The sequence below is a fragment of the Megalobrama amblycephala genome, linkage group LG9, assembly GCF_018812025.1.
Source record: "Megalobrama amblycephala isolate DHTTF-2021 linkage group LG9, ASM1881202v1, whole genome shotgun sequence".
In the NCBI taxonomy this organism is placed as follows: domain Eukaryota; kingdom Metazoa; phylum Chordata; class Actinopteri; order Cypriniformes; family Xenocyprididae; genus Megalobrama; species Megalobrama amblycephala.
Window position 1 is genome coordinate 41,271,307 of NC_063052.1, and position 19,872 is coordinate 41,291,178.

General features: G+C 40.9%; 2 protein-coding genes across 1 annotated transcript; both read right to left on the reverse strand.

Annotated features, from left to right (window-relative positions):
* The window catches only part of LOC125275939, an 80,079-nt gene that overhangs the window by 54,334 nt on the left and 5,873 nt on the right, over positions 1–19,872 (reverse strand).
* On the reverse strand, positions 12,330–14,020 carry LOC125275944. Its single transcript, XM_048203301.1, has 4 exons — positions 13,944–14,020; positions 13,494–13,838; positions 13,176–13,241; positions 12,330–13,035 (listed from the first exon to the last, which is right to left on the reverse strand). The coding sequence occupies exons 1-4, from the start codon at positions 14,002–14,004 to the stop codon at positions 12,863–12,865; spliced, it is 645 nt and encodes a 214-aa protein (XP_048059258.1). The 5' UTR covers positions 14,005–14,020; the 3' UTR covers positions 12,330–12,862.

The window sequence follows — 19,872 nt, forward strand, 5'->3', positions numbered from 1 at the left end:
TCATTAAGTTTTGCTTTGTAGAAAGCCTTTCTTTAAAGTGAATTTCGTTTTGTAAAAATTGTATCTTAATTTTAATCAATGTTTCATCTACCAATTGCTTTGATTTAATATATAACAAGCAAATATAGCAGACAATAAAATCATGACATGGAGGCGCGGGCGCGATCACTGGCGCGTGAACTGGAGCGCGTCTTAAATGAACCGAAACTCAGAGGCTGCTTGCCTCGCAGACATGAGAAATATATCTATAGAATGTTTGAAATATCTACTTTAACGAAAATGAAGTTATTAAAAACGAAAAGAAAGAGGCTACTCTGATTATGTAGCCTAATCCGAATGAAATGTGCGTCATCTCTCTAGGCGCGTCCATATGAGCAGATGATCAGCAATGAGAATCAGCAATGTCAACTTCATCTTTGCAGCCGACACTGATTCAGAAAACATTACTTTATTAATAAACAATTAAAATGTCTCCTTACTGTTTTTGTCACACTCATAATCATTAGGGTAGAGTGGGGGAAAACGCCCCCCTGGGGTTAAACGCCCCCCACCTGTTTTTCTCAAAATAAGCACTAGAGGTAGTCAATATACATTTTCACTGTTGCTATGCACTACGTTTGACAACGGGGATAAACAAATCTCCTTGGAGAAGCTGACACCAGCGACGTATTTGAAGAGAAGAGGATTACATGGCAAGCGCTATAATTTTCAGATATTAGTAAACAAGTGTTTAAGAGAATATTGTTCTGCAGGATATCACAGTGATGTATGATAGATGAATAGTGAAGTCTGTAGTTTGAGAGGATATGTTATTTATAAGGAATATAATTATATTTTAAAAATGAAACATTTTAAAAAAAAATTAGCTTGTAGCTTGTGGGGTAAAACGCCCCCTACGCTGAGGGGTAAAACGCCCCCCAGAGGGCATAGTTTCTCTCGATCATAATTACTATAATAACATATTTCTGTCTATCAAATCCTTTGTTTTACACTTAATGCAGTATAACTAGGTGGTAAAATCAAAATATTTAAACAAAATTAAATAAAATAAAATAAAAATTACCTCAAGTGAGCATTAGGCTAGCTTGATAGCACAGTTAGCTCACTGATGGAAGGTGGTTAGGTTACCCAATGAAATTGGGTGGCTTTTAATGCATTTATTGGATATATTTCACTACATAAATATACAAATTTATAAGTTTAATATTTATTTAGGGTTTTATGTTTGTCTTGGTGATAGTGGTGAACAAATACATCAATTATCAAATGTTAAAAATTTGGATATGTTGAATATTCCTCAAATAAATATTAAAAATATTAAATATATAGGCCTATACATGTTGATACATTACTTGCCTTTTACTTTTAGAGATTAAAAACTAGTCTGTTCATTTTGCTGTTGATCTATGAAGCAAACTGGTTGGTAAAGAAAAGGGGGCATTTTACCCCACCTTGGGGGCGTTTTACCCCACCGCTGGGGCAAAACGCCCCCTTTGTACAAAAATATTTTCAGTCAAAATACTAATTAATTATTGTAGGGCATTGCTCGACAGAACCTACCAATGACTTTATCAATGAACAACATGATTGAACAAAGCTTCATTTTGGTCCAAAAGATCCATTTCCTGACAGGAAACGCCTAGCCTTAGCCGGAGTGATGACGTGACTTCTTTTAACAAAGGACTCTGTCTAAAGGACTTCTTAGCTCATCAGCAATAAACTAATCAGAACCCATCACGTGGATCTGATCACATTAAATCTATTGATTCTCTCACAAAACCCTCTTGTATTATCGGACGGAACAGGAAAAGACCCATCAACGGATTTAAAGACGAATCTGTCTATCAATACCTCCCTTGTGTTGACCGTCCATCGTGACCCGGTCACTCGTGACTCCGGTCAAAGTTTAAATTATGCTTAAGGACTCAATCTTGAATCTCAAAAGGGACAATTGTCGATTACTTAAAGTATTAACTATATACAGAATAATACATGCCATGATGTAATTACTAACATGTCTATTCAATGTATTCAATATGTGGGTTTTCTTCAAATGCATTATTGTAATCATTGTTTTAATTAGGTCAGTCTAGTAATATGTGTGTAAGAAGTGTGCCATGTTTGAGTTCTAAATGCAGAATTTATAATTCTCTGTAATTCTGTGTGAATTAAACATTGAAATTCAGTATCAGGAAAATATTAAGAAACTTTATATTGTTGTTAATAAAACAGGAGAATGTTCTGCAGATATCACGCGATGTGATCAATAGACAATAGACGAGGCGTGTCTAATCTCCGTAGCAACATCTCATTGGAGGATCGCTCCCTTAAAACTATGCTGTCCGAACAAGCTAATGTCAGAAGCTGGAAGCCAGAAGTCGGTCAGAAATTGCTCGAAATCGGTCAGAAGCCGGTAGCCGAAACACCGCTACTTTGACCACGGCGGAAAAGTCGCATGGGTCATTGATAACTGATTGACCGGGGCTGATTTTCCATCTAACACCCGATTTCAACCACGAGCTGCGCCGCTGATCATTCGACAGCCGTCACATCCAGACTCCAAAACACTTCGTGAAATATCTGACCAAAGTCTCCCAAGAAGAGAGCCGCTCAAGCCAGACGCTCAGCCAGCAGCATCCTTCAAAGCTTCCGCGCAACCCACAGGGCTTTCCCGAGAAGACGTCACCTGAAAGACAGCCAATCCAGAACGGGATTCCGCTGTACACGAGTCACGGAACAACCCGATTACCTCAGCTGTCACAGCAAACGCAGGTACAAGCAAACTTCTCTCTCTCTTGCTGGAAACTGGTGAAACTCCTTTAAACCTAAAGAATCAAGCCAAAGCTCTGCTTTTGTGATTTTCCTCAGGTTATGAGTTAAGTTAGCACTGAACTTGGGACTTTTCATAACTCATCAACTCCGCGAATGTGTGTGCATGTATGTATGTGTGTGTGTGTGTGTGTGTGTGTTTAGCCTTAGTTTCCTGTAATCATTAGAAGTAGTCAATAAATCTTGTTTTGATTTTCACATATACGAGTTTCTTGTGCTGTGTATCAAATTACTGTCTTAAACTCAAAGATCAAGTTACCTCTTGCTTATAATATAATAATTACAATAATAACAATAATCATAATAAAATATTGTTACTGTTGGCCACAGAATAATATTTTATCCAGAATTGGTAAAATACTCTAACCTCAATTTTCGCTGGACGAATAATTGATGAAGTGTTAAATATTAATTCTGAATCATTTACAGTGAATCATTTACAGTTGATTCGATTCTTATTCCCTGTAACAATTAAATTGAGCTAATAAATAGGCTAAGTCCTTACATTATGAAGGCCGAGCAATTTTAATATTTGGTGAATAACTCCTGCCATAGTCACTCAAAACCGGGATGGCAATTCTAGTCACATTTATGTTTTGTTTCACTGTAATGTCACATTTTCCTTAAGGGGGGCGTTTTCCCCCACTCTACCCTACTTTTGCCGGTTCTTTATGGCAATTATGCGTGCCCTTGAGTGCTATATAGCCTATGTAAACGCTCCTTATTATGGTTTATTCTCTCCAGTATTTAAGAAATTAAATTAATATAAATGTGATTAGTCAACTAATAGCTTAAATGAACAACTACTAGTCGACTAGAAAAAAACTCATTTCACATATTTTCGATCAAGCATCAAAAAGGGTATTCTGGTTTGAGCTCGCGCTTCGCGCGCATGCTCTGACAGACACACACACAGCGCATCGTACATTATTATCAGTTTAAAATTATTTGTGTATGACTTACCGCAGCACACACCAGAGAAAAAAACTTTGCAGGTCCTATATGGCTGAGAGAGAGCCTACTCGGATGAAAACCGCTTCAGTGAGCTCAATTATAGTAACGCTGCATTTTTTTTGTCAGTAACGGTAACGGCGTTGTAATGGGAGAAAAAGTAATTCGTTTGATTACTCGTTACTGAAAAAAGTAAAGGCGTTAGTAACGCCGTTTATTTATAACGCCGTTATTCCCATCACTGTTTGACCCAATTTGGGTTGAAACAACCCAGCATTTTAAGAGAGTAGAGCCTGTGCTTCAGTCAGTGATGAGCTGGGAAACACTGACGTTATGCTGCATGATGCTTTATTTAAAGGCAGAAACTGTGTAGCTGCTGATGCAGTGACAATCTCTTAGCTAAGTGATGGGAGAAATTACACTTTTCAAAGCTTTGAATCAATTGAACCATGCTTTGCAAAATGATTTATTATTTCGAAGCGTTACTGAATATAATTATGATATATTAGTAAATATATTGTCATAAATTTTTCAATACATGAACAGCGGCAATTCCTTATGTATTATTCAACATATTGTAATATATTAACACAATATATTATTCTGTATAATTTCAAATATACAGTTAAATAATTTAATATATTGATCATTCATAGGCTATATAAGGAAATATACTTTCTTTGTGTAAGAGTCAGCTAAACAGTCATTAAAGTCCTCCTGTCAATAATTTTATCCCTTTATCCCCTTTTATCCCTCCCATCTTTGATCAACAAAATTATATATTTAAATGTTTGTTTTTTCCCTGTGGGAAAAAAATCCCCATGCCTTAAAATAGCTGAATGTAATTCTACACCCTTCGTTCATTTTGAATAAGCAGTTCCATGAATATGTTAATTAGCTCCACCTCCACTCACTAACACATGCTCAGAGATCCACTCGGTCAACTTACTGACGTAAACGCTGCACAATGGTATTGCTCTATACAACATCAGACACATAACTACCTATGCTGGTCAAGTGAGCAGCACAACACATGCGTGTGATGCTGACACAGGCCAATACACAGAAGCTCTGCACTGCATTCTCTACGTCAGTTGCATAGGAGAATGACAGGAAAGAGGAAAAATATTTTTCATTATTTTTGTTTTGTTTTTGCACACAAGGTTGAACCACTTTCACGCTGACTATTTTAACAATGTTTTTACTTCTTCTCTGGACCTTGAATGTGGTAATTGTGTTGCTTTCTGTGGAGGATAAAAAACGTCTCGGGTTACGAGTGTAACCCCTGTTCCCTGAGTAAGGGAACGAGACGCTACGTCGAATGACGTGATGGGAACCCTCTGTAATTTGTGTTCGTGAAGCACCTCTGTATCCAACCAATGAGAAGACATGACGTCAGAGGCGGGTGACGTCACGGACTAGGAAGCTATAAAGCATACCCGGAACAAAGCACGCTAGCTTCTGTAATATGTCTGAAGCAAGTGCTCCAGGTAAGTAGGAGGTACGGCAACGTGACGTAGCGTCTCGTTCCTTAACTCAGGGAACAGGGGTTACACTCGTAACCCGAGACGTTCCCTTTTGTGGGAACTATCGACGCTACGTCGAATGACGTGATGGGAACGCTGTCCCAACTACACCGTGTCTCCAAGTGCCTGGCTGTTATCTTGTAGAACTCTGGCACCCGGAATAACACTTAGATTGAGATTATAAAATCTGATGAAGGTGTGCTGGGATGACCATCCAGCCGCACCACATATGTCATCCAGGGAAACTCCTGACGAAAGAGCTTTAGATGCCGCCATACCTCTCGTGGAATGAGCGCGCACAATTAAAGGACATGGGCGCCCCACTGCTTTATATGCGAGTGAGATGGCCTCGACCACCCACTTACTCATCTTCTGCTTCGATGCTGGGCTCCCTCTCTTAGGGGACCTGTAACACACAAACAGTTGGTCTGTTTTCCTCCACAGGGCAGCTCTGTGGACATACGCATCCAGTGCCCTCACAGGGCAAAGCAGATTCTTCCTTTCCTGATCCGAACTTGTGAATGGAGGCAGGCAGAACGCCTCAAGTATAATGGGACCTGGGACCCTCGTCGGTACTTTTGGGACATAGCCCGGTCTGGTGTGTAGAAAGGCCTTAATCATACCAGGCACAAATTCTAAACATGATGGAGCGACTGACAGCGCTTGTAAATCACCGATCCTCTTTAAGGATGAAACAGCTAACAAAAGGATGGTTTTTAGTGTAAGGAACTTATTTTAGTGTAAGGAACACTTCTTCTACTGGTTCAAAGGGAGCCTCGGCTAGCCCTTGGAGCACAATAGTTAGATCCCAGGTAGGGGTTTTTGTGCGCACCGCAGGTCTCAACCTGAGTGCGCCACGGAGGAAGCGTATAACTAGAGGGTCTCGGCACACCGAGGAACCCCCTACAGGGTTATGATAAGCCGAAATGGCCGCAACATAAACCTTCAGTGTTGAAGGAGTTAAACCTTCCGAAAACTTTTCTTGAAGGAACTGTAGCATGTAGCTGATAGGAGACTGGACAGGGTCCAAATTATGTTGTCCGCACCATGTAGTAAACAACTTCCATTTGTAAGAATACAGCTTCCTCGTGGAGGGAGCTCTGGAGTGAAGAATGGTCTCCACAACCTCGGTTGGGAGACCAGACTCTATGAGCCTAGCCCCCTCAGAGGCCAGGCCCACAGTTTCCACATTTCCGGACGGGGATGGAGAATCGTGCCGCCCGCTTGAGACAATAGATCCTGTCTGAGAGGAAGCTCCAAAGGAGAGCCGTGAAGTAGTGACATTATGTCTGAAAACCATATTCTGGTCGGCCAGTAAGGGGCCACCAATATTAGGTCGACCTTCTCCTGGCGAACCTTCTCCAGAACTCCCGGGAGCAGTGCGACTGGGCGAAATGCGTACAGGCGCAGCCTCGGCCACGTCTGTAGCATAGCATCCAGCCCTAGAGGTGCTGGGTGCTGCAGGGAATACCACAGAGGGCACTGAGATGACTCCTCTGTGGCAAATAGATCGACTTGAGCTCGACCGAAAGTTTTCCATATTAGCTCCACCATCTTGGTGTGGAGTTTCCATTCCCCCGGTCTCGCGCCCTGCCTCGACAGAGCGTCCACCCCCACATTCAACCGCCCGGGGATATAAGCTGCTTTCAGCGAAAGGAGCTTTCCCTGGGACCAGAGGAGGATGCGACTGGCCAACTTGGATAATAGGCGAGACCGCAAGCCCCCCTGATGGTTGATGTACGAGACCACTGCAGTGTTGTCCGTACGGACCAACACATGGTGATCTCTCAGGTCTGGGAGGAAGTGTTTCAAAGCAAGAAACACTGCCATCATCTCCAGCCGATTTATGTGCCAGGAGAGCTGATGGTCCTCCCAAAGACCCTGAGCCGAGCGACCACTCATGATCGCCCCCCAGCCCGTGAGAGAAGCATCTGTCATAAGCATTACGCAACGACGAGAAGTCCCCAGCACGGGTCCCTGGGACAGGAACCAAGGCTTCTTCCACATGACCAGAGCACGAAGGCATCGCTGCGTGACTTTGATCATGCGAAAAGGATTTCCCCTCGGAGAAAACCCCTTGGTCCTGAGCCACCACTGTAAGGGTCTCATGTGCAGGAGGCCAAAAGTAACAACGTTGGACGTGGCTGCCATCAGACCCAACAGTCTCTGAAACTGGAATGGAACTCACACGAGCAGGGGACAACTGCGCCTGCATTGTGGTGGAATCCCAGATTACTCCTAGATAGTTTGCAACCTGACTCGGGACCAGCACACTCTTTTTGGCATTGAGCCTCAGCCCAAGCCTTTTCATGTGCAACAGAACAACATCTCGATGTTGAACTGCCAACTCTTCTGTTTGAGCTAATATCAACCAGTCGTCGATATAGTTCAGCACGCGGATGCCCTGGAGTCTCAGCGGAGCCAGTGCTGCATCCACGCACTTCGTGAACGTGCGGGGTGAGAGAGATAGGCCGAAGGGAAGAACCCTGTACAGGGAGTGCAGAATTATTAGGCAAGTTGATTTTCTGATCATATTTTTTTCCCAAGCACATTTTACCAATTCCAATCCACATCAATCTTAATAACTACTATTAATATTGTTTTTAATCATTTATAAGTGATATATAATTGTTCATGAAGGCTGGAAATGAAAAATGCCTTATATTCAGGTGTGCAGAATTATTAGGCAAGTTTTCTTTTACAGGCAAAATGAGCCAAAAAAGAGATTTAACTCAGACTGAAAAGTCAAAAATTATTAAATACTCATGAGAAGGACGCAATACTAATGCAATACTAGAAATTGCAAAGTTAAAGCATGACCAAGGGACAGCAAAATGCTCATTGGGTCAGCGGGGTCAGACAAAAACAGGTGGAAAAGAAAAGACACATGTTAACTGCAAAATAATTAAGAATTAAGGTGAAGAATTAAGTGTGAAACCATCAGGAACCCTTTAGTCTCCAGCGCCACCATTTTCCAGAACTGCAACCTACCTGGAGTCTTCAGAAGTGCAAGGTCTCAGGATCTCAGAGACTTAGGTTAGCTAAAGAATCCTAAAAAATGACCTGCACTTGATAAGAATCACAAGCTGAAGTGTTATAAAATACATGAAGACTGGGTTTTTATAGGCCTTATAAACCGACAGCTTGAGAATGACTCCTGATGGACCAGCACCACATCCTCTTGTACCACTGTTTGAAGAATTTATCCAGAATCTGGCAGTAAGGTGTTTGAGTTCACTTTTAGTCCATCTCTTATCCTGAAATGTCTGTCTTGCAGAGATGGACTAAAAATGATCTTCCAAAACTTACTGCCAGATTCTGGAAGATAAATTCTTCAAACAGTGGTACAAGAGGATGTGGTGCTGGTCCTTCAGGAGTCACTCTCAAGCTGTCGGTTTATAAGGCCTATAAAAACCCAGTCTTCATGTATTTTATAACACTTCAGCTTGTGATTCTTATCAAGTGAGGGTCATTTTTTAGGATTCTTTAGCTAACCTAAGTCTCTGAGATCCTGAGACCTTGCACTTCTGGAGACTCCAGGTAGGTTGCAGTTCTGGAAAATGGTGGCGCTGGAGACTAAAGGGTTCCTGATGGTTTCACACATAATTCTTAATTATTTTGCAGTTAACGTGTCTTTTCTTTTCCACCTGTTTTTGTCTGACCCCGCTGACCCAATGAGCATTTTGCTGTCCCTTGGTCATGCTTTAACTTTGCAATTTCTAGTATTGCATTAGTATTGCGTCCTTCTCATGAGTATTTAATAATTTTTGACTTTTCAGTCTGAGTTAAATCTCTTTTTTGGCTCATTTTGCCTGTAAAAGAAAACTTGCCTAATAATTCTGCACACCTGAATATAAGGCATTTTTCATTTCCAGCCTTCATGAACAATTATATATCACTTATAAATGATTAAAAACAATATTAATAGTAGTTATTAAGATTGATGTGGATTGGAATTGGTAAAATGTGCTTGGGAAAAAAATATGATCAGAAAATCAACTTGCCTAATAATTCTGCACTCCCTGTATTGGTAAGCTTCGCCCCCGAAAGCAAACCTGAGGAACTTCCTGTGAGAAGGATGGATGGATACATGGAAGTATGCGTCTTTCAGATCTATCGCTACAAACCAGTCCTCGGACCTGATCTGAGGGATAATCTGTCTGAGTGTAAGCATTTTGAACTTCAACTTTCTTACAGATCGATTTAGTACACGTAAATCTATGATCGGACGCAACCCTCCATCCTTCTTTGGAACAATGAAGTAGCGGCTGTAAAAGCCCGACATTTTGCTGGGAGGGGGAACCCTCTCTATAGCCCCTTTTTGCAAAAGCGTCGTAACCTCCTGTTCCATCACCAGAGACTGCTCTGGGGGTACCACTGTGGAAAGCACCCCTTTGAACTTGGGCAGACGAGAACTGAACTGAATTCTGTAACCCTGTTCTATCATGAGCAGCACCCACTTCGAAATGTTCGGGAGACTTTTCCATTCTTCCAAATATTCTACTAAGGGAACCAGCCTCTCGAGACTGGTCTCTGGTGTTTTTTGAGCACTTGGCTCGTCTATCTGACGCGGCGCACCGGCAGACAAACGAATCACGTGCTGACCGACCCTCCTCGGAGGATCGGCGGAGACCGCTGGGTCCTGACGCACACTGGGTGGCAGGGTTGACAGGACGGTCCCCTGAGGGCAACGGGAAGGACCCGATATCTGAATCCTCCCGGAGGGGGCTGCCCTCGAGAGATCCTGCACTATGGATGTCAGGACCTCTTCTTTGAAGCCTTCTGATCCGTCCTCAGGTCCTCAGATCCGTCCTACCCCCGGAAGGCTTCGCCTGTGCCGCCCGACCCGGTCCCCAGGATCTACGTGGGGGAGTGCGGGAGGCGACACTGGCCTTCTGTTGCGCCCTGTGGGCTGAGGAGCTGGCTGTCGGCCGAGGCTGCTCCCGCCCAGCAGCTTCGGGGGGATGAGAGCGGCGGGGAATGATTTTGGAGAATGCCGCTGTTTGTTTCCGTGTCTCCTGAAACCTGTCGACGACAGATGACATTGCATCGCCGAACAGGCCATCAGGAGACAGTGGCGCGTCCATGAGCATACTTTTATCTCTCTCCTTGATGTCCGAGAGATTAAGCCAAAGGTGTCTCTTCGTGGCCACCAGGGCTGCCATAGAGCGGCCGATGGATTTGGCCATCTCCTTGGTGGCCCGGAGAGCTAGATCTGTCGCCTTTCTTATTTCATGCAACGCTTCAAAGGACGCTTCCCCGCTCTCATCAATTTCCCCTAGCAGGTCGGCTTGATATGCCTGCAGGATCGACATCGTGTGAAGGCATGCAGCCGCCTGACCTGCCGCCGAATAAGCCTTGCCCACCAAGCTAGAAGTTGTCTTTAGGGGCTTGGTGGGCAGCGTCGGAGTCTTGTGGGACGATGCAGATTCGGGTGAGAGATGGCTCGCAAGCGTCTCCTCGACCCGAGGCATCGCCCCATAGCCATGACGTTTCAGTCCAACTATATTGCTGTATAGCGATGTTTGTGGGCTATGCAGTCTATACTGGACTGGTCTCTTCCACGACCTCGACACCTCGGTGTGGAGGTCGGGAAAAAACGGCAGACCCCGATGCTGAGGTAGTGACCGCACTGGAAGAAACCTCTCATCTAGCTTGCTTCTGGTTTTACTTTCAGCTTTCTCTGCGGGCCAGTCAATATTCAGCTTTTCTACTGCCCTGGTCACTACCTCTAATAGCTCCTCATATGCAGGGGATGAGGATGGCGGTTCCTCATCGACGCTCTCCACATCAACCTCCTCGGAGGAAGATATGTTGAGTGCCGGTGCCTCTCTTCGGGTGGGAAGAAACCGCTACGCGTGCTTCCGCCACCAAAGGAGAGACACTGGGTCTAGTGTGTAAGGGAAGCGATAGGGCAGCACCCGTCTCTTCCCCCTCCGCTAGATCCATCTGTGAACCCCAAGAGTGCAGCCTGCGCTGTGCCTCGGTAGCAGTGGGACCAGACCCGCGGGGAACACTCGCCTCGGCGCCCTCCTCGAAGAGCGCCCGGCAAGATCGCAGCACTCTGAGGGTGAGCTGCTCGCAGTGTACACAGACAGCTCCCTCGAGAGCCGCCTGTGCATGCTCAACCCCCAGGCATTTCACGCACATCTCGTGTGTATCTCCCGTCACAATGAAATGTGGGCAGGGAGGAGTACACTTTCTGAACTGCTGCTTTTCCACCATTTTATAAATGTGTGTGTCTTATTGTGCTTGGAAACTCTTGTCCTCGGACGAAGATACCACAGTGTGTGTGTAGACAATACAACAATAAATAAGACAGACAAGATACAGATAGCGCTTGCTGAAGACAACAGAAGCTAGCGTGCTTTGTTCCGGGTATGCTTTATAGCTTCCTAGTCCGTGACGTCACCCGCCTCTGACGTCACGTCTTCTCATTGGTTGGATACAGAGGTGCTTCACGAACACAAAATACAGAGGGTTCCCATCACGTCATTCGACGTAGCGTCAATAGTTCCCACGAAAGGGAACCTCTCAGATTTTATTAAAAATATCTTAATTTGTGTTCTGAAGATGAACAAAGGTCTTATGGGTGTGGAACGACATGAGGGTGAGTAATTAATGACAGAAATTTAATTTTTGAGTGAACTAACACTTTAAGTGATACAATTATTTTGTATCACAAAATTCACAAATGTATAAAACTGATCAGGTAAAACCCATAGACACTTGTTTAATGTTATGATTCATGGGTTCACAGAGATCATCGTCCCCCAGCGGTGAACCATTGAAAATTCAAAACGTTTCGAAACAGTTATGACATAACGAAGTTTGATTCACACTCGGAACCAATGGTTTGAAACAAAAGATTTATAAAGGTTTCGAAGCTTTGTGAAGCGTGTATTGAAAGCAACCATCACTAATATTTAGTGATTTGAATTCTTACTGATGTCTCCATTCTATTAGCGATTAAAAGCATGAGTAATGCTCTTCTAGTGTTAGTGATAGTCGTTTTGTTTGTGTGGCATTAATGTGAAACCTTTTTTGTTTTACTGAAACTGTGAGGTCAGATCTGTCGTCATTGCATATACAGTTGTGCTTGAAGAGGTTTAGCATTAGTAATGATCAGGTTTTCTGCCAGTAAATGCACAAAGACATTTAATTTCTCAGATAATATTCATTTAATTTCTCTATGATATTCAAACATGTTTGCTGTTCTTTTTGAGCTTATTCTCTACATGTAAAAATGGTTGAATAAAGCATACTACTTGAACTCTAAGCTTGAACATTGTTTATATATTTTAAACGAATAAACATTGCATTAAATACAGTGGCAGTAGCAGCAGTTTGATGTTTAACTGAATATTATTGACAAGCACAAATGAACCACACAAACCTGACAACATTTACCCCAACATCTCAGTTTCTCTGAAGTGAAAATCAGGCCAACAGGAAAAGCATCTGAGTCACAGTTTTCTATTTTCATTTGTGGTATCCTACAGCAAAGCTAATTTTACTGGCAAAGCTCAGATTGTAAAATAAAGCACACAAGTTTGTCATTTAGCTGATTTTTGTCTCATCAGAGATGTATGTTTCGCTGCTTTCAATCCTTTCTGCCAACCTCGATGGTAAATGATTCCTCCTGCGATGACTGTAGTCAGAAAAAACACAAACACAGCCAGACCAACACCACCAAACATCAGTGCCCTCTCTTTGGTAGTCACTCCATCTACAGAGACAGAGGAGCATTTTGCAGAATGAAGAAACACAGAAAGTTCAGGCACTGAATTCAGATTTACACACTTGACAAATCAATACTTATTAGTTGTGAGAAAATTACACCAACAGAAGAATAACATCCGCTCTCACCTGTGATCTCAACATCTGCCGGTTCTGTGACAGAAACCCGTTTGTCCTCTCTGTCTGTCAGCTTACCTGAAAATGTTTTAAATATGTGACCACTTTATCAAACACAAAGAGAAGTTCATCAAACAATATATAATATTATAGTTTATTATAACAGGCAGCACATCTTTCCCTGTGATTTGAAGAATCATTCAATCGCTGCACTTACACACTTATCTTTAATACTTAGCACTGGTGCTAAATAAAATAAGCTATAGAAAAATCTCAGCATTGAAAGTATTATGAAGATTTAAGTGAAATTAAAAAATCTCCAGTACTAACCCTCGATCTCCAGTCTGATGGGTTTTTCGAAGTGCATCTCTGAAGTCACAGACTTTGTTCCACAGAAATAAAGACCAGAATCTGACTCTGTTAGTCCAGTTATAACTAGAGAGACTCTGGTGACCTCCTTATCTACATCAACTGTCAGATGACTCCAGTTTTGATTGTACATAACTAGAAGTCTTTTTCCTGACACCTCGCTAGTCTCCGCAGATATTAGTTGGGTTATTTGTTGAGAATGCTGGTGAAACCAGCCAATTTCATATCTGTCGGTCATGTTGCAGTTCAGACTGATGCTTTTGTTCAGCTGGACTCTTAACAGAGTCACTTCATGTTCTGAAACATCTAGAAAAAAATGAAACCAATGAAATTACCTTTGAAATAATTTGATAAATATAACAGTTTGAGGTTAAAATGATGGGTAAGTGCAAGTTTAAAGCGTATTCTTACCACTAGAAATTATTTGCATAATCCAGGAAGAAAAAACACAAAAGAACAAGACCTTCTCCATTGTGTCTGTGGTTCGTAATGATGTCGATCAAACTACAGGTTACAGCTCAAAGCAGACTAAAACCACAAAGTGTTTCCACTTCCTTTACCAATCATAAAGTTCTGTTTTGTTACAGCTATACTGATTGTCAATTATGCTTCAGACATATATGTGTAATTACATAGTGAAAATACACATTTTATTAGATGTGGTATATGTGAACTATGTCAAATATGAATTAATATTTGGCAACTTTTATAAACTCTGAATTCCTCAGCATAGGCATACAAAACATAATGTATAGTACTTTAACATTCATCACATCAATAGAGATTTCATCACAGATCAAGTTTTTATTACAGTTTTTAAAAGTCTAGCGGTTGTATTATTTGTGAAAAGACAACTAGAATCATTCAGCTTCAACATGCGGTTTTCTTTTATGCTATCATTTCTTTGCATACACTGCATCACATCCTATTCACCTACTGCCCCCTAGGGCCTATATGCAGGAACTACACAACACATCAGAATTACAAATCTATATTCAACAACTTGAATATTAGAGTGGTTAAAGAAGGTCTACAACAAAAGTTTTTAAAGTTTTTAAAGCTTTTTCACCTTTGTTACAGTTATAGCCCCACCTATGGGCTGATGTCTACAAAAGTTTCCATGCTTCTTTATAATCATGTGATTTATGCTCACCCAATTTTATGAAGTTCTACACCAATCAGGCAGGAAGAGGACCACTTTCAGCCGCCACATCCTGTTTCACGCGACCACAGAATGGTCACATTTGTAGACGTTTTAATGAAACATTATTATAATCAAAAGGAATAATATTTAATAGTCTCATACTGGTCTGTTCATGATGGAACAAACAAAACAAGCCCTGAAAATTGATAAAAGAACAGCTATTACAGACACTTAATATTTAATCATTTGATGATTAGTTAATTCAGTTCAATTCACATTTATTTGTATAGCGCTTTTCACGATACATATCATTTCAAAGCAGCTTTACAGAGAATGCATGTCAACATTACAATTTAAAGAATGCAGTTAGCAAATAATGTAATAATTTAGGCAATTATTTTATAGTTTAACTGAAGGTAGAAGCAATGAGCTCCTGGAAAAATGAATTACATTAACAATAATTAGGATATATAGAGATTTGGCAATGTTCATGTTGATCCAGATGATTGCGTCTTCTGAAGTCCTCGCAGGAGTAGGCGCCGTCTCTTCATAGGTGATGGTCATCTGAGGTCTTCTTAAGAGGCTGGATCCAAACTGAAGCTGAAGTCCTCTCTAGTCACCTCGGGATGGGTGTGGACGGGTGCAAATGGAGAATAATTAGCGTAGCTGCTGTTCATAACATTAAGTAAAGATACGTGCAATTGATCTGACATGAGATGCATTATGTGAATGCTTGGCTAAAGAGATGCATCTTTAATCTAGATTTAAACTGGGTGAGCGAGTCTGAGCCCCGAACATTATCAGGAAGGCTATTCCAGAGTTTCGGAGCCAAATGTGAAAACGCTCTTCCTCCTTTAGTGGACTTAGATATCCTAGGTACAACCAGAAGTCCAGAGTTTTGTGATCTTAAAGAGCGTGAAGGATTGTAGGGCGATAGAAGATTGGTTAAGTACACAGGAGCTAAACCATTTAGAGCCTTATAGGTCATTAGCAATACTTTATAATCGATACAGAACTTAATAGGTAACCAGTGTAGAGATGATAAAATTGGTGTTATATGATCATATTTTCTTGACCTGGTAAGAACTCTAGCAGCTGCATTATGTACTAATTGTAGCTTATTTATTGAGGAAGCAGGACAACCAGCTAATAATGCATTACAGTAATCTAGTCGAGACGTCATGAAAGCATGAACTAACTTTTCTGCATCAGAAACAGATAACATATTCCGAATCTTAGCAATGTTTCTGAGGTGGAAGAAGGCTGTTTTTGTAACATATGAAATATGATTTTCAAAGGACAAGTTGCTGTCTAATATAACACCCAGGGCTGGGTTTCCCGATAACGTTGTCTCTTAGCGCGCTACGAAGACTCTAAAGGTAGACCTTAACTGAAGCTGTACCGTTTCCAGGCGTGTTCCCCGAACTATACCTTATGAGGTTGCTTAAGGTATATCTTCTTAAGTGCGACGTTACCAGGTGCTGTCCATGGCGGCGGTGCTGAAATGGTTGATATCGATGGCTCGAGAATCGATAATTCTCTGGGTCTGCTTCACTGCGTTATGTGAGAAATCAGTGTTCTTCATAAAAAGAAGTACTTCGGAAGTAGAAATTGCATTTATCAGGACTCATGGGATGTTATAAAAGTAATCCAAAATGAAAACTAAATCTATATTGTAATTTATCTATATTCTGGGGGCGCGGAGCTCCATCAGCGTGAGTTTAAGGCGACCATAATTTAGAACAAAGTTTTAATTCCTTGGAGACGCGTCATGCAGCTGACAGACATGTAGGTGTCGCGTTTATATCGTTTATTTGTTTATTTTTTTTATATTTACAAACTTGTTAACTATATCATGAATTTTATGATATATTCCGATTGTAAAATATGTGGAAGTGAATGTTTTTGTTGCGTGATGAGTTTGCACGGCAGATAGAGCTGTCGGATATACGAAATCTTCCCCGAAATACATAGCCTTAGTATGTGGCCGGTGAACAGGGAGAAGAATAGAGTAAACTTTATTGTTTCATAAACAATGTGTATCTGATATGAATAAAACACTTCGTCAAATTATAATTGAAAGGGTTATTGTTGCAGCTTCCGTAGACATCAGTGTAATTTGAATTTAACAAATTATAAATGTCTTTTTTATGCAGTAGCCTTCTTAATTCAAATGTGTATTTAAATGTCTGAAACCTAAAATAAAGAGCGATGAGGTTAAAAACACTGAATAGTTGTGATACATGACAAGCGCAGAGCGCGCGTCTGTCTCTGGATCAGCGCTAAAGCACATTTGAATTTAGCAGTGATTTTTTTGCATTTTATTCTTGCCATAATCCTAATCAAACACTGGGTGTATTACAGCTTCAGAATTATATTCGTATTGACTGTCAACAGTGATAAGGTATAGCTAAGAGTGGTCCAGACCAACCTTACGAAAGTATGACTTACAGAAGGTATACTTAACTAAGAGCGTTTCAGGAAACACATATTAACGTTAAGGTACAGCTTAAGGTATAATTTAAGAACGACGTAGAGTTAAGAAGGTTTCGGGAAACCCAGCCCAGGTCTTTAACTGTGGAGGATGGAGTAACAGTACATCCTTCTAAATGCAGATTGTAGTCTGAGAGATTCTGTGTACAGGTTTTTGGTCCAATAAGTAATACTTCAGTCTTATCTGAATTTAATAGAAGAAAATTACTAGTCATCCAATGTTTTACTTCTTTAATACATTCTGTCAGATTGGATAATTTAGAGATTTCATCTGGTTGTGTTGAAATATATAACTGAGTATCATCGGCATAGCAGTGAAAACTAATTCCATGTTTTCTTATAATATTGCCGAGTGGCAGCATGTATATTGAAAATAGCAGAGGGCCTAACACCGATCCTTGTGGCACTCCATAGTTTACTATCGTGATCTTAGATTTTTTGATATAAACAAAATTGTGACGGTCTGATAGGTACGATCTAAACCACCGTAATGCCTGGCCCTGAATACCAGTGTAATTTTGTAGTCGATCTAGGAGTATTTTATGATCTATAGTGTCGAACGCAGCACTGAGATCAAGTAACACTAGTATTGAGACACAGCCCTGGTCAGAAGCTAGAAGTAAGTCGTTTGTAATTTTAACGAGCGCAGTTTCTGTGCTATGATGAGATCTGAATCCTGACTGAAATTTTTCATAGATAGCGTTTTTTTGCAAGAAGGAGCACAATTGGGCCGACACCACTTTTCTAGTATTTTAGACATAAATGGAAGATTTGAAATGGGTCTGTAATTTGTCAATACATTTGGATCTAATTGTGGTTTCTTAATGAGAGGCTTAATAACTGCTAGCTTGAACGGTCTTGGGACGTGACCTAGAGATAAAGACGAGTTGATAATATTGAGAAGAGGCTCTTCTGCTACAGGTAACAGTTCTTTCAGTAGTTTAGTGGGTATTGGATCTAATAAACATGTTGTTGGTTTAGACGCAGTGATAAGTTTATTTAGCTCTTCCCTATAGTTGTAAAGCACTGCAACTGTTTTTGAGGGGCGATAACTGAGGCTGAATCATAAAACTCTGTTAAAGGTTGTACATTTACAAATGTATTTCTGATGCTTTCGATCTTCTCAGTGAAGAAATTCATAAAGTCATCACTACTAAATTGTAATGAAATGTTTTGTTCTGGTGATGTCTGTTTATTTGTTTTGGTTATTTTCTATATTAAGTTTGCGGAGATGCTCGGCTCTGGCTGCTTTTAGAGTCTTTCTATAACGAGACGAACTTTCTTTCCATGCGATTCTGAAGACCTCTAAACGAGTTTGTCTCCATTTGCGTTCTAGATTGCGAGTTTCTTTTTTGATAGCGCGAGTAATACTGTTGTACCAAGGTACAGTATTTTTCTCTCTAACCTTTTTTAATCTCATCGGTGCAAAAGTATCTAATGTACTAGTGAAAATGGTGCACATGCTGCTAGTCATTTTCTCGAGATCATTTGTGTGTTTAGGTACGATGAGCAGCTGAGACAGATCAGGCAGGTTATTTGTGAATTTATCTATAGTTGTCGGGAGAATTGTTCTGCCTAGTCGATATTGTGGCGCAATTTGACAGATATCATCAGTATGCAGTACGCATGTTACGAGGTAGTGATCAGAGACGTCATCACTTTGCGGTATAATTTCTATATCGGTTGGATTGATTCCATGTGATATAATTAAATCTAGTGTATGATTAAAACGGTGAGTGGGTCCAGTGACGTTTTGTTTGACCCCAAAGGAGTTTAGTAAATCAGTAAACGCAGCCCCTAACGTATCATTTGTATTGTCAACATGAATGTTAAAATCTCCAACAATCAGCGATTTATCGACGTTGACCAATAGGTCTGAGAGAAAGTCTGCAAACTCTTTTAGGAAATCAGCATAAGGCCCTGGAGGTCTATAAACGGTAGCCAAAGCAAGAGATAGTAGCGACTTTTTACTTATATCTGAGAGTGTAATATTTAGCATAAGAATTTCAAATGAATTAAACCTGTAGTTTGTTTTCTGAGTAACATTAAGATTATCTCTATAGATTGTGGCTACACCACCGCCTCAGCCAATCGGACGCCATTTATTATTGTAACAGTAGCCAGGTGGACAAGACTCATTAAGACCGAAATAATCATTTGGTTTAAGCCATGTTTCAGTAAGGCAAATTACATCAAGACTATTATCTGTGATCATTTCATTTATGATAACTGCCTTAGGTGTCAGTGATCTAATGTTTAGTAGCCCTAGCTTTAGAAATTGTTTTTGTTCAGTAAATGTGCGAATTTCTGGTTTGATCACGATCAGATTTTTTCTAGATCCTTTATTTTTATTGTTAAACCTCACTATTCGGGGAATAGACACAGTTTCTACAGACTGCACTACACTCACATTTCTATCAATTAAATGGGCAGAACACAGACTGTGATTTGAGGTTTGACTTACTAGTCATACGGTGCGAAGCGTCTTGGAGATGTTCTCCGACAGAAGATCAGCTCTGATTCTGCTGGGGTGCAGGCCATCAGCACGGAAGAGCCTAGTTAATTATTTAATTAGTTAATTGCATTTGATAGATTTTACTTTCAATAAAACATTTGCAATGGGTCTGTAAAAGCTGTTTTTATGCATGTTTGGCCTGAGCTTTTGTTGCATTTACATTGTTTTGACCATCAGGAGTGATTTTT